This window comes from Labrus mixtus, chromosome 23, assembly GCF_963584025.1.
Source record: "Labrus mixtus chromosome 23, fLabMix1.1, whole genome shotgun sequence".
In the NCBI taxonomy this organism is placed as follows: Eukaryota; Metazoa; Chordata; class Actinopteri; order Labriformes; family Labridae; genus Labrus; species Labrus mixtus.
In genome coordinates, this window is record NC_083634.1 from 15,525,982 (window position 1) to 15,541,237 (window position 15,256).

Below are 15,256 nucleotides of genomic sequence, written 5' to 3' on the forward strand. Positions count from 1 at the left end.
GAAGTTGATGGTCTTCAAGAAGTCGTCCACCAGCTTCACATTCAGGTTGAGACAGAGGAAATGACCTGGCAGAAAAACTTGTATTTTTCTTCTTCTTATTTCTTCACGTTTTGTTCCTAAACTTTGTTGTAATAATGTTTTACATCCTTGATTATTAAGCAGCGGATCATAAACAATCAGGAATCAATCAGTCCTCATTTTTCTGAAGTTTTTGTTGAAGTCTCTTTTTTTTTAAGCTGCAGTTGCTGAGGAAAAACTGGAGAACCACCAGAATGAAATCAGCCTTTATCTACAAATCCTGGATTTATGACCAAAGAGTGTTTTCAGTGAAAATCAAAACATTTTTATTCTGCATCAGAGAGCCTCTGACTTTCAGTTTAGACTTCCTCTCTTCACATGAACTCTGTTTTCAAGCAGTACAGTCATTTATTTATCTAGAATAAACACTGAAACATTTCAGATTCTCACAGAGCACTTACGTAATGTGAGAGGTCACAGAGAGATGGCCAGCAGTTTCCGTAGTGTAGTGGTTATCACGTTCGCCTAACACGCGAAAGGTCCCCGGTTCGAGACCGGGTGGAAACAATCTTTTTTTTTTTTTTTCTTTACTTTTCTTTTCTTTCTTCTTCTGTTTGGACAGTCGTCTCTCAGTTGGAAGGTCGGGGTTCAATCTTCAGCTCCTGCAGTCACATGTCCGATCTATCCTTGGGCAACACACTTCATAATTTCTGCCTTCTTGTTTGGGAGGTCAAGCTCTTAGACGGCCTCTACTCCATCCTCCAAACTGCACTAGATGGTGTAACCATAAATAAGATTAAACTTTTGAGTTCAGGACATTTCTCCTCACATGGGATTAGTATTATTGAAAGATTTTGGAGCTGAGTGAAATCCAGAAGGTGCTTCAGGTTTATTTCCCTACAGGCTTAAACTGCCAACCTGGCAGAGAAGAGCGAGTGTGAAGAACGCTTCAGCAATAACTAATCGTTTCAATTAGACGACTCCTTCAAGGAAAACTCTGCCCAACGGTGCAGTGATTATAACATTACTTATTATCGGTATAAGTCCTTGTTCATTGAGCTGTAATGGATTTACACTTTTCAATTTGAGGTTAAGCCAAAGCCTGTCCCCCCCCCCCCCGTATAAAGCCCCCTCTTCATAATTTACCTCACCCCTCGCGTTAGTCGCATTAATCCAAATGTTTGTGCAACAAAGAAAGACAGATATTGTTTTTCCTCCTCGTTGCCAAATCTTTTCTCGACTCTTTTGCTCCTCCTCTCTTGTGTCTCTGTAGGTCGGCTTCTTAAAGACGCAGCACCGCTATGAAATAGTGTTCACCTTGCCTGAAGTCCCAGCTCTGGGGAAGGATGTGTGTCCAGCACCGGTGCCCAGTCCACATCTCCGGATCACTGATATCACACCCGCACCAGAGGGTAAGATCAGTTTGAAAAAAAAAAATCTGCTTAAAGTCTTTATATGTGATTTTTCACACTTAAATATAATATAAATCAAGTATATCCTCTGAAAATAACTCTGTGAGTCATGACTGTCTACAATGGGTGTAACACCTGAGTCCCACTGTCTGTGATGTTTTCAGAGTTTTCAGAGTCCTATCTTCACTTTGTTCACATCGCCGGGACGGCCGGCTGACTCCTCCCCTCGTGTATAAAAGTTGTTTAATTGAGGGACTAGAGAAAAGAAGAATAACATACTGTACTCACTGCTTAACTGTGTTTCTAGATCACGCTCATTTCAGGTAAATTTACATGCAGTGTGAAGATACGATCATAATAAAGATCGCTAGCATTAGCATGCTAACACAACAATGCAGCGCGAGTCGTTTTGGTTTCATGCTGGTGCTCAAGGGCGACATCTGCTGGATCAAAAAAAACCGCACATAAAGCCTTTAAGGGGCTGTGTCGTGAAAGCCAATCAGCATTTAGATTTCCAGACTCCCTGGAATGCATCCGAAATGATGGATCCCGAAATGATGGATCCCATCTCCATTCAACAAATGTGCATTTTAAACTTCTTTCTCTTCTTTTTCTTTCTCTTCTTCCCTTAAGGACGGCCCGAACAAAACAATATTTTTTTTTACAAATCTGCGTCATGGTGCTGGTTCTTCAGCAAACTTAAAGCTCCTGTGAGAAACTTGAGGTCTGTGTTGATTTTGGCGCCCCCCCCCCCCCCCCCCCGTTGGACAAAGAGGCACATATTTTGTCCTTGCCGTTGAACACTAACCCTCGGCTGGACCAGAAGTACCCAAAAGTTTTCCCAGGCACATCTGTTGCTGTCAAACCAACACCTGGCCCCCCCCCCAACACTTTTTTTTTAGAAATGTAACTTCAAAGTGTGTGAGTCTGTCCTGGATTCATCACTAAACCTGGGAGACGTTCCAGTTACGAGCCTGTAACTCCAGCAGGTTACTGACCTCTAGGTAACCCTCACATTAGGCCCAGTTGGCCCGTTACCGCCCCCTCCCTCCCCCGTCCCTCCTTCACCGTTGGTCTGCACTCACATTAATCCAGTCCCAACTACGCCTGAGCACGGTTATCTCTTGCACATGCGTCATCACATATCAATACGGCACATGCATGACTTTAGAGCATCATGAAGTGTCCTTTAGTTTACGAGAGGCCAAGAGACAAACAAACAGGACTTTGGGGGTCAAACGTGCTTGGGAACGGTAAAGATTGCTCAATGCGAGTGTGTTTGTGTTCCCGGCTGATGTTGACTGTGTTGTATTTTCATGACTGTTTACTCGTCAGCCTTCATCCTGTTGTCATTATGTCTTGGCAGCTGGATTATTCTTTTGGTTTCTGATCCATATAAGAAGTAGTCACGCAGAGAGTGTGTGTGTGTGTGTGTGTGTGCGCGTGTGTGTGTGTGCGTGCGTGTGTGTGTGTGTATTAAATCCCAAACAATAAAGAGGATATGTAATCTCTTCTCCTCTGTTATTTGTGTTTCTCAGGAGGTCTGAAGGTGACGTGCGAGTACATGGCCCAGCACGAGGGCGTTCTGTGCGAGGAGGTGCTGCTGCTGAGCGAGACCAACGAGGACGTCTGTGTTAAGGTCAAAGTTCACGCCAGAGTCATGGGTGAGGTTACTTCACAAATATGAGCGATACCAATGTCGTTGTTCTGTGCGTGAATGTACGGTTTACGTCGAAAGACACAGTGGTCGCGTGGAGGACATTGTGTCAGTTTGGGGTTTAAAAAACACAGGAAACATTTTTTTTTGAAAGGATGCAACAACAACAAAAAGTTTACTCTGAGAAGATGAAATGAAAGTGTGTTGATTAATGTCCAATCGAAGCAGACTGAGGGAATAAATGATGAAAATGTGCGACTCAAATGGAAAATGACCAACTCCATTTTTCCATCTTCTTCTACTCGACTTAGCGCTGTAGTGTTGCCGACGCCATCGTTTTTGAACTCCCGTTGTTTCAAACTTTCAAACAAAACCCCAAAAAGATTCAAGATAGAAGTTTAGAGAAGAAAAGAATACAAAATAAAACTCTTTATAAATACTGTATCCTCCATGTAAGCGCACAAACAGAGTGAAAGTGTGAGCGGAGAGTGTGTTTAAGAAAAGCCCCCTTGTGTTTGGAAGAGACGTCATCTACAGAGTTCAAATCTCATTTTAGTTTCAGAACATGTTTTTTTTTAATATGTTCTTTACCTCCTGCTGACTTCTTACAAGATGAGCTCTTTTATTTCTGCCTCTTGTAGTTTTTTAAGCACGGAGCTCACAGACAAAACAGAAGGACGTGTGTGCTGCTGCCCTCTGCTGGTGACTCTGTGCTCTGTTTCAGAGTCTTTGTTTATCAGCAGCCCTTCGAAGTAAGAAGCTAAATCTTTAAATACATACTTTAAATGTTATTCATCTGCTCTGTGTTATCTTAAAAGCATTCTGCAGCACAGACGAGCCCGCACTGCATTTACATTTTCTCCACTTAAATCACTCAGACGAAGCTACATGTCGGTTTCTGTGTCAGCAGATGGACAATTAGGTAAAGGGGGCGGATGTGTGTTTTCATTTGCCCGGCTTAAATATAGTACTAATTTGTGTGTGTGTGTGTGTGGGGGGGTGGGGGGGTGGGGGGGGATGTGTTACTGAGTGAGCGTCTATTTTTACTCACAAAGCGCGGCCTGAACATCTGTCCAGATGTGTGTGAGTGTGTAATTGAGGCCTGGATGACGTCCACATCAGAGGATTAAGATCAGTGTCTGCAGATTTTGACCCGGGAATAAAAAAAAAGCATTCATCTTTGTCCTTAAATCAAAGAGATTCGGAAACATCTTTGTTCGTCATCGAGAAACATTCTTTTACCATTCAACTTTGATTTGATTTTGGTTGTAATCAAAGAAATATGAAATATTACATTTTGTGTCCAAACCTGTCCGTTCAAAAGAAACAGAACAACCTGCAAATCGTTTTTTTTAAAAGGTAACGTGTTTCTAACCTTCAGAGAATGTGTTCACTCGTCAGTGTGCACATTTCTCCCCTCAGTCTTCACGCTGTGAGGGGGGGGACAAAAAGGATGTTGCATTGGCCGGGAATCGAACCCGGGCCTCCCGCGTGGCAGGCGAGAATTCTACCACTGAACCACCAATGCTTACGTGCTGAGGTGCAGAGGACCGTAAAGTTTTAATAGTGAGCAGAGTGGGAGACCCTCGTGTTTGTAGTGAAAAGAAACGTTAACAGTTTAAATCCTCTGCTGTGAAAAAAGACTGAATAAAGAAATCACTTTCATTATTCACAGAATCAAATGTTAAACAGAAAACTGAAGGTTTGTCTGTACACAGTGTTAATGTTTCCTCTCAGCTGTGATTTATTATTTTTAAATGATTGTTTGTTACGTCGTGCTCTGCAGCTTTCAGGACTGCTGACGTCAGCACTAAGGTTCTTTTGTAAGCGTGTAAGCAGTCAGTGGGGGGAGGGGCTGGGGGGGGGGGGGGGGGCTGACGGGAGACTTGTGCCCTACAAGGAGCGCCTCAGTCAGGATTTCTCTCCCGCGCTGTCTTCACACTGCACTGATGAGGACTCAAACCTCTCGGCTCCTTTAAGGCTGAAGCTTCACTTTGAACCCTCGTCGCTCGTACCAAACGTGCTTTTTCTTTTCTGCTCGGAACAGAAAGCCGTTTACTCTTACGCCATAAAAGTGAAATAACAACAAACGGAAAGAAGGACACATCATCCTCATTCCTGCATCTCTGGAAGAACTTGGAGAAGAAAGAGAGGCTCACCTTTCTCGCCCTTAATCTAAAGTGTATTTAACGTCTTCTTGTAGAACTCATCCAACATCAACATGATGATGTCTGCTGAGCTGATGTGTGAGCGCAGAGTCACTGCGAGCGAGCGGGAGGGGGTGATGATGTTTATATCGAGCGACCGGTGAGATCTTCGCTCATGTATGAAGCTGCTCAGTACTCCTTTCTGCTCGCAGTGACGCACAGCGTCGAGGTAAAGGCAAAACATTTTCATCACAGCGTCAGATTCGTCGCTTCCTGCAACATTTCCTCGTTGGTCATTTTAAGTCACGCCCATCTCGGAAAACCAAAACAGATTTCGGGGTGCAGCCTGCCTGAAACGTTCTAGAAATGTTGAGGAGTGCGAATGTGAAGAAGGCTTGGTGTGAAAAACATAAAGCTCCTACCTTAGACTGTGAGCGACCAAGAGACTAAAACGGTTCAATGCAACAGAGTCTTTAGCTCATTTCTTTCTTGTGTTGAAAAAGTATTAAAAGGTGTGGAGGTTTATTTCTCTCTCTCTCTCTCTCTCTCTCTCTCTCTCTCTCTCTCTCTCTCTCGCCCAGACCGTCACCACGGTACGCCCATGCTGCTGGAGGGAGTTCGCTGCATCGGGGTGGAGCTGGAGTACGACTCTGAACAGAGCGACTGGCAGGGCTTCGATTAAAATATCCTGTCGTCCTTCCACCCAAATATACACACACACACACACACACACACACACACACACACACACACACACACACACACACACACACACACACCTCTGCCATCATAGACCCACATCCCTTCAAAGTTACATTTTGACCCCATTTTCCCCCGAATACAAAAGTGTAAAGATAAAAAAGACTTAGTGCCACGTTTCAAACAGTGAGTCAGTGTCCAGGTTTGGGATTCAGAAGGTCATTTTACTTCCTGAGAACATTTACAAAACAAACAAAAAAAAAAATCCCTCATCATCAGCATCCGAATGGAGAGTTTGTTGTTGTTTTTGTTGACTCAACGCCCTCCAGCTCTCCGTTTTTTTCTCAGCCTGTGCTTTCCTCACTCGACCTCCAGAGGGCAGCAGCGCTCTTTGGATCAGTGCAGCCTCAGATCCTTTTTAAAATCTCTCAGCCCCCCCTCCCCCCCCCCCCCCCCCCCCCCCCCCCTCATGTTAACTGTCCAAACTGTATCCAAAAAAGGATGACTGAGTGGGAGAACACAAGGGCTCTTTAATTCTTGAAATAGTTTGGAATTGAGCCTGAAGGATTCACAAGAGGAAGGTGTTAAATGTATTTGTAATGTCTTTGTTCAACCACAAGGGGGCTCTGCAGACCAGTGACAGTAATGCTCCTCCTGTGGTCTCGTTCATCATTTTAAAGGAAGAGTCCGTCTTCACTGTTTCAACAGGTGAAGCTTCATGCAGTTCATGATTTTTCTTTTCTTTATTTAAAAACCTTTTTTTCTTTTGTGCTCTCCTGATTACTTCTCCCGACTTCTCTTTTCTGCATATCCTCAGCGATCGTGTGTGAATTCATGACATCAGGATTATAACGAGGAAACTAGACACTAATGGCTCAAAGCATGCAAACAGATGATGTGAAACATTGATCTCAAAGTGTGACTCACTCTTCGCTTTTAGCTTTGTAGATTCAAATCTTTATTTGTGTGTTGATGTGTTTTCTTCGTCGATGTATCATAGCCTAAATTTGTTTTTTTTGTTTTTTTCTACCGTTGATGCAACCAAACAGGATGTTTGAGGCTCTTTGAAGGTGTGACTGACATTTTTTTTTTTTTTTTCAGATTATTGAAACATAATCTTGCTTCAAAGTGTTTGGGACGGGTTCGATCCGTCTCGGTTGGTTTTACTTTCTTTGTCTTTGTTCTGACTTCATGAAGCCTTCAGAACACAGAACTCAAGTGCCTTTCATTGAACCTGTACTGTTTGTCATTTCACTCGAGCCTGATGTGGTTTTTTTTTTCTTCTTTTTTTCTACTGTAGCTCCTGTCACACACGCCGACCCGACACTGCGCTCTTTATTTTAATTCACGCTTTAAAAAAAAACAAAAAAACATTGTGCCATGATGTGGCTCCTTCCTGTCATCACTCTGATTTCACATTTCAACACTTTTGTTTTTTTTTTGTTTCTTTTGACATCCTGTTGGATCCATCAGCCTTAAAGGAGACGACTCTGTGTGTGACTTTTCTCTCTCGGTGTAGTGCAGATTAAATCGATGTTTGCCTGCGTGTAATAAAGGTCAAAGAATGTTTGTTCCTTGTTAGTGTAAAACTGAAGCTTTCGGTAGGTGATAGATTCAGAGTGTAGCTGTTTATTTGTTGATATCTGCTCCCTGTGTGCGTGTGTGTGTGTGTGTGTGTGTGTGTGATTTGTTTGTTTTAATGTGAAAAGATGAATAAAAGTTTGTGTTTCAGTTTGTGCGTCAGTTCACTTTTTGAACACTAGGTGGCACTGCACACCGCTGCTCCGATCGAACCCTTGTTACAAAATCTCTTTTCATGTGACCCAGTGGAGGTTATGAAAACATGTTCCTTGAAATAATGACATCAAAAATTGAACATGACACTGAAGATGAACTGACAAGAGCACAACACCTCATAGATCCTCTCCGCTTACAGAGCAACAACTGATTAACAAAAGTTTCTGGGAAACGCTTTATTTTGTTCCCAATTCCCCCAAATAAAAATACGCCTCAGCTCCAGAGCTACGTTCATTAATATTCAACAAATAGTTTGAAAACTCTTGAAGACGTTTGTTTCACTTTTAAAGAAGCTGCTCCTCATATCAGCGCTCCTGAAAAAGGTAAAACGTTTTACTCCAGTTTCTTAAAAGTAGAAAAAGTCAAAAAACAAATATTGAGCATAATAAGATATGTTTCCATTAATATCAGGGCCTCTGATCTTCTGTTTGTGTACATTATCTTCCATCTTAATGTCTAGATTCCAGTCATGAGAATTAAATGAATAATGGAATCTTCTGATGATTTCACTCTGGGTTTATTTTTCATGAGAGTTTCATCATCTTACTGATTTAATCTAAAAGTCTGGGAGGAAACCGCTCCTGAAATTGAGCATCGACTCAACGCTTTTGATTTACTACAAACATGGAAGTATTAAACTCTAGTAGTATATAAGCAGGGCAGTTTGATAGTGGAGCTCTGATGTGAAGACGTCCTGTTGACTTGTGAAGCATTACAAATTATCTGTAGAGGTAAATTCAGCCGCAGCGTTTATTAAAACCCGAAGATGTCAAATATAAACGCTCCAAACAAACAGCACAAAAATAACGAGTGAGACGTGGCAACGAGTGTGAGACTAAAACTTTACACACCAGAGTGACAAACAGAACAGAAGCTTTTTCTTCTCTCTCTCTCTGAAGAGGAGATTCAGACTTTGTATTGTCACTGAAAAACAGACACACTGTGGTTCACCAGCTGCTGAGACTCCAGCCATGAAACAGACGTCTCATTATGGAGCGTGTGGACATTAAAGAAGTCCGTTTTCAGACTCGGACTTTAGTGTATCAGGTATGTAAACACAAACAAGGAATCTGACTCTCTGTGTACAAACATTAAAGTGATGTCTGCAAACATGAGACGGTGGTGCAGAGGCGAGGAGTGTAAACATGAATGAATGAATGAAACCTTTATTGCCCCTTTAGGGGAATTTTCCTTCCACAGAGAGCATAAAAACACAACACACAAAAGACATCGACAACTTTACAGGACAGCACATAAAAACATGAAACAAGGTCATTAAATAAAAGAATTAAAATGAATCTTTAATGAATCTCATGATTATATGTGAGGAGGTTAAAAGAAGCATGTTCAGTCATTTTATTATGTAACAGAAGGTTTATTATAAGAGGTCGTTTTTTTTAGTATTTACATTGAAGCAGAGCATTGATAATGAGGATAATAATAATTACATGACAAAGTGTGTGTCCACAGAATGAGGATAAATTACAAACTTTAATTTCAGTTCAAATACAAATGAAAGTTCAGGTAAAATCAGGAAAGACGTGCTGATAAAAGTTCTTGTAAGGGGGTTTAAAAAAACAAACTGAGTCCTTACGTCCAGCTTCATTCAGGTCTGAGAATTCATCTTTTCAAGTTGTGTAAAATGATGATAATGAAAGAGACAAAAAAATAAATAAAGGAAGAGGCCTCACAGTGTTTATCAACAGGAAGTATTCAGACTCAGGTATACTTTATGTTTAGATGACATTTTCCTGACAAAATCAATAACACATCATATATATAATGAAACAGGAAAGCAGCAGTAGGCCCTTATTTAAGAGTGTCCACATGAGGACCTCCAGCCTTTATGTAGCCTAACAAATCTTTTGCATTACAACAAATTGTTTCCCCTCAAACATGTTCAATGACGATTTCATTTGATTTAACACAAACAAAAATAAACACAACAGATCGTTGTCTGTCTGAAGGAGGTTTGGTTGAAAGCCATAAACATGGTCGAAGAAGATTCATGGACATAAAGTTAGAGGAAGCATTAGCACACAAAGATCGTCTCCTGTCGAGATGTTCGAGTCCAGAAACCACCAAAACAGGTTAATGCTGCTCCATGAGAACATCAAATATGAACACAAATATCGAGAGGTGTAGTTTCTTCTTCTTCTCTTTTTTTTTTTTCAAAGGCTGATAATGGCGGGAGGCTGCGGAGAGATATTTTGTTAACAAAAGAAGAAGAAATATTTATAATTTCGTCGCTTTTTTACGCTGTTGTTCTATTTGTAGGCGACGTGTAAATATAATTATATGTCTCTTACTGCGTTTTTACTTTTTATAAAACTGTTTGTATCAAAGAAATGCTTCAAATTCGGGACTCGGGACGAAACATTTTGCAATGAGTTGATCACAAAACGCTCATATAGATTATTAGGTTGATTAGTGGTGTAGGCCATTGACTGTGGTGTGCAGTGATAGTAAACATTAACATGAGCTGTATTCAATTATCCAACAGTTTGTAATAAATATCGATCTATCTGATCTCTGCTGGAGGTTTAGAGAGACAAATAGGAAGTTCTTCATCAAGACTTTGTTTTAAAATAATTTGTCAAACTAATATTTTTTCAAATCATCTTAATTTAGTCTCTTTAATGTTCAAAAACAAACGAAATATTTTGTTCCTTTAAAATAAAATAAACATATTAAGAAGCTATCTTTATAGACTACTATAGCCTACATTTTGTTTTATTTCTTGTAATAAAAATATCTTTTGATTTAAATTAGTTAAATGTAATTATTTTACTTATTTTTTTATTAAAGTGTGGTTCAAGTAAGCCTTTAAAACTAAACTGTTTTAAAAGAAGTTCACACTCTTAAAACGCTCTTAATGATCCTCAGATAAAGACTGGACGTTTTTAAATATTTTATTTTCAGCACTTAGAGATCACTGTCCACTTTTAAAGATCGATGTTTGAAAATAGGCCAACATTTGGCAGAAACTCTGCAAAAAAATCTGAAGTTTTTCAGACATTGAATTTTAATTATGAGTGTTTGTTTACTTGTCTCGTGCAATCTGCTTCAGAGAAAACATAAACGTCGTATAATTGTGCAACATGATTCCAGTCTCCTCATCTAAAGTGTGTAAAAAAAATGTGAGTATAATCGCCTAAAATCAAGTCTGACCCTGAAAGAAAGTAAAGAAGTTGGAAACTGTTTATTATTTGGATCTGCATCATAAAGGCCGAATTCTGTCCAGACCATCGTTTCTGTGATGTTCGTTTTCCGGTTTGTAATTCTGTTGAGAATCAACTCGAATGAATTCTGCGTAAAAGTTGTGTCACTGAAGTCCTGCGAGAATCTTCTTCATTTTCAAAATCAAGCTTTTATCTTCTTAAACAGTCCACAGTGAACTGTAAACTTCCCCTCTATAGTATAAAAATAAATAAATAAAAAACACATCCGTCTGCTTTCAGCTCATCAGCAGCAGCTACACATTTTTAATATTCGATAAAAACGCATTTCCAAGAATTAATTTCAATAATTAAAAATCCCTCCGGTGCTTTTTAATTTGACTTTAATTGAACTAGACGCGTCATAAAATCGTCAGAGGCTAAACTATCTCTTAAAACGACTTTAGAAATCCTAAATAAATTATTTTACTGTGAAAAATCCAGTCGTTTGTTTTTATTAGACTCTTTATAAAGAGTCTGTTTTTCATTCCTGCACAGATTTGTACGCAGCTCGTGCTGGATGTGTGAACTCTGAGTGGCCCGGTGCCCTCTCTCTGACCTCCAGGATTACTGTAATCCCTGTTGATTGATCTGATTGATCAGATTCATCTCCACGAGGCCGCAATCCAGCCGCACGCGGGGGGTGGTGGAGGTGGGTTGTGTGTGTGTGTGTGTGTGTGTGTGTGTGTGTGTGTGTGTAGATGAGGCAGTCAGTGCATGGTGCAAACAAACATTTTCTCTCTCTCTCTCTTTTGGCCTGTGGGCACGTGCATGCAGGCAGGGAACATATCCAGGGTTTTCTGCACATCAGGATCATGTGCAGCAGAAATCTGCTCTCATGGAGGGAAATCAGGATTTAGGTATGTCAGAAATGTGATTCTAATGAAATGTGGTGTGAAAATGTGGAGGAATTACTTTAGATTTCATCATCAGAAAAACAAACAATGACACATTTTTACAGACTGAGCATCATGTTTGTAAAAAAAACCAAAACTGTAGCTCCTTGAGGCAAAGAAATCTGATTCAAAAAAAAGGAAAACTTGCTCATTAGTCTGTCCTACTGAGAAATTAATCAGAAAAACTAACATGCCAGGAGTGGTTAATGAGAAGTGATGGATGTGCAAAATTGAATTAAGAGCCCCTCACGTGAGATCAAAGAGGAGCCTCACTCTTTTACAGGGGTAGAAGAAGAAAAAGTAAGTAGTAGTAGAAGACGAAGAAGAAGAAGAAGTGAGGCCACTAAAAAAGAAAACTTAAAAACATGTCAAATTAAAGTCGTATTTTTAAGACCATGCATAAAAATATTATGAGGAAATCAAGTCATGTCTTCACTTTTCTACACAACAACATTAATCAGCATTTTTATCTCGGCTCTCTGCAATGCATCACTTTCCATACAACTCAAGTTTACATTATACTGAGAGATACGTCGTGATATAACCATCCAAAGATCTTCTATTTCTCTTTATATTCCTCATCTTTTTCTTTCTTATCACTGAATAATATTCAAGTTGTAATAAAAAAAAAAATGGAGGTAAAAAAAAAGATGGAGATAGTTGGAACAAGCTTTTAAGTAAAGGTATAAACAGGACATTTACCTCCTCCATGTTGTGGAGTAGAAATATAAAGTAGCACAAAAGGAAAAATATTTAAGGAAAGTAGAGCATGAGTGCCTCCGAATGGTGCTTAAATATTTCAGTGAGTGTACATAACACCACTAGCTGTATACTGGTTTAACAATATTGCCTGTTTAGCACAAATGCAGGCTTCATGGTTGAGCTTTTTATCCTTATTTTCGGTTGTTTTAGGCTATACATTAGACAATATAAAAAGAGGCGTCAGTCCATGAAGAAGGCTTTACTGGATGACACATTTTGCAGCCAAAACACACACAGAAATCTACCTCCAGATGTTAGAATAATCATAGATCATTTCTTTTTTTTCCTTTTTTTTACAACAGCTAAGAAATGAAAGGTGAATATTTTACAGAAGTTTTAAAACGTGTGAAATGTAATCTTTTTTTTAGAGGTTTTGGACGTGCATGAATAAAGACAGGGAGCCTGGAAAGACAAAAACACTGCAGAGAAGGAAGGAAACGTGTGTGTGTGTGTGTGTGTGTGTGTGTGTGTGTGTGTGTGTGTGTCTCAGCACAGCAGCAGCAATCAGTCCCCTCTTGTCTCTCTGCTGAGTGCAGCGTGTGATTGACAGTTTCTATTCTTCCTGGGTGAGATTAGAGACGCTGAAAGGAGTAACGAGCCGCGCCTCAGACCTATAATTACGGCCTCTGTAAGAAAATAAAGAAAAAAAACACACACTGCTAAACTATAATTATATAATCCAGCTTTCTGCTTCTTCTTTTTTTTCTTCTTCCACCCCACTGTTTTCAAAGATGCTTCACCTGTACACAAGAAGAGGAAATTCCAGCCATTGTTTCAGTCACTGCTTACACTGAAATTATCTCACAATCACAACAAACTACAAGCTGCAACATCAACACACAACTGCTGGAGAGGAGAAAGAAAAAAAAAAAGATGGAGTCTGCATTCATGTAGAATATTTAGAGTGTATGAACACAAAGAGAAACTTCCTTTTTTAGGCTGGCGTGGCCGCAGGGAGCTAAGAGCCGGGAGGGTCTGCACGACCACAGATACAACACTCGGTCATGCAGAGAGGGGTGGACACATGAACAGGAACACCTGTTGAATGTTAAAAAAAAATCATACCTCAATTCATATTGATCATTTTCAGCCATTTAATTAAAACAGTGGTTCTCAACATGGTCTAGCCTCAGGACCCTCAGGACCCTCAGGACCCACCACCAACTCCATGAAGAGAACCTGCGACAAAAATCTCTGATCTCCCCCCAACCAGTCAGATTTATTAAAATGAAAAATGTGTGCAGTTTGGAAATGACTTCATGGACTTTTTCATACAATTTTGTTTTGCAGCGACCCATGACAACTGCTCTGCGGCCCACTTTTAGGTCCCGACCCACCTGTTAAGAACCACTAATTCAACATATTGTTGAACTTAAGTAAAGTGTAATGCGTTGCATGCAGTCCTTACTCTTTAAACAATATGAAGAGGGTCGCAAATACGGGGTGTCAAAGGCCGGCGCACTATTTTCCAAATGGATCTGTCAGATAATGTTTTTTACTAAATTTACACATTTTCACCCCAAAAGACAGAAAATAGTATTTTTTTTTTTTTTTTTTCATAATGTTAGAACCAAATCATGGGATCTTTTTACAGCTCATTATTTCAGGCATTTTCATTAATAGACTTTTGGATTACACATTTAATACTGTGTGCTGGATTTCTATAATGTCTTCAAAAAACGGGGCTATTTATTTATTTATTATGTGTTTTATCATTTAGGTTGAACGAGACATACATACAGTCTATCTAAAGGGAAATAAGAGTTTAAATCAAAAACTCTGTTTCTTTTTATTTCATAGCTGTTTTTAGCACCCTGGAAAAAGTCAAAATTATATATATTTTTTAAATGTTGTATTGTCCCCAAATTCATCCCCTATCCTTACAGGGCAGATTCAGACACAGAGATGTAAAACTCTGGGCTGTGTGAGGCTTTTAAAAAATGAAGACTCAAATTCAAAGCAGGTGAACATTGCTGTAAAAACACTCATGTAACTAAAGACTTTCTGTTTACAGATAGAAGCCACAATGACTGACATGTTCAGTGAAAAACATTTGCGATAAGAAACCTCAACATGCATTTTCTGTGTTTATGTTTCATGGGGAAATATTGATCATTTCAGTCTAGTTTGATTTTAAATGCAGTGAAGTTGTGCCCAGTGTGAATGAAAGTGTTTCTGCCTCTTTGCACTCACATTGATTTCTGGTGCTTTTTTTTTTTTATTACAGTGCACAAACCTCACCCGGCCTCACAGTGTTCCGGTGTCCCGGTGCAGCAGCCGGGGAAGCCCGGGCAAGCTTTTTTAACCAAACATCGTGTCATATCTCCGCGCCTGATCCTCCAGGCTCTGCACGTCGCCCCGTTCACGGCTCTCGTCAAAACCAAACCGTGCCCCCCTGCTGGCCGACCAATCAGCGACGAGCCTGTCCGTGCACAGGAAGTGACGCGCGGGTGTTCCTGCCTTCTGCAAAAGTGTACCGTGCCACCAGAATTTATCCTCCACACACTAACATCTCTGCTGTGTCGGAGCGGCGCAGGGCGCAATCTGACGACCCGCACGACCGCGATGTGGCAGCTTCAAATCAAACCGAATTCAATTATCATTTGAATTTAATGGTGCGCCAAGCTGCATGTGTCCCTTCTATCCTGAC

At 40.2% G+C, this 15,256-nt stretch overlaps 1 protein-coding gene and 2 non-coding genes across 4 annotated transcripts in view; 2 read left to right on the top strand and 1 right to left on the bottom strand.

Moving 5' to 3' along the window:
- The window catches only part of adissp (adipose secreted signaling protein), a 34,074-nt gene extending 26,412 nt beyond the window's left edge, over positions 1–7,662 (top strand). For both annotated transcript variants that reach the window (XM_061031895.1, XM_061031894.1), the window contains exons 4-6: positions 1,292–1,430; positions 2,969–3,094; positions 5,816–7,662. In XM_061031895.1, the coding sequence (XP_060887878.1) occupies positions 1,292–1,430; positions 2,969–3,094; positions 5,816–5,916 (366 nt within the window). In that variant the 3' untranslated portion in view covers positions 5,917–7,662. The remainder of the gene's footprint in view (positions 1–1,291; positions 1,431–2,968; positions 3,095–5,815) is intronic.
- On the top strand, positions 513–585 carry trnav-aac (transfer RNA valine (anticodon AAC)). The gene has a single exon. It is a non-coding gene; the product is annotated as a tRNA-Val (tRNA).
- On the bottom strand, positions 4,545–4,615 carry trnag-gcc (transfer RNA glycine (anticodon GCC)). Its single transcript has one exon. It is a non-coding gene; the product is annotated as a tRNA-Gly (tRNA).
- Positions 7,663–15,256: the final 7,594 nt, after the last annotated feature.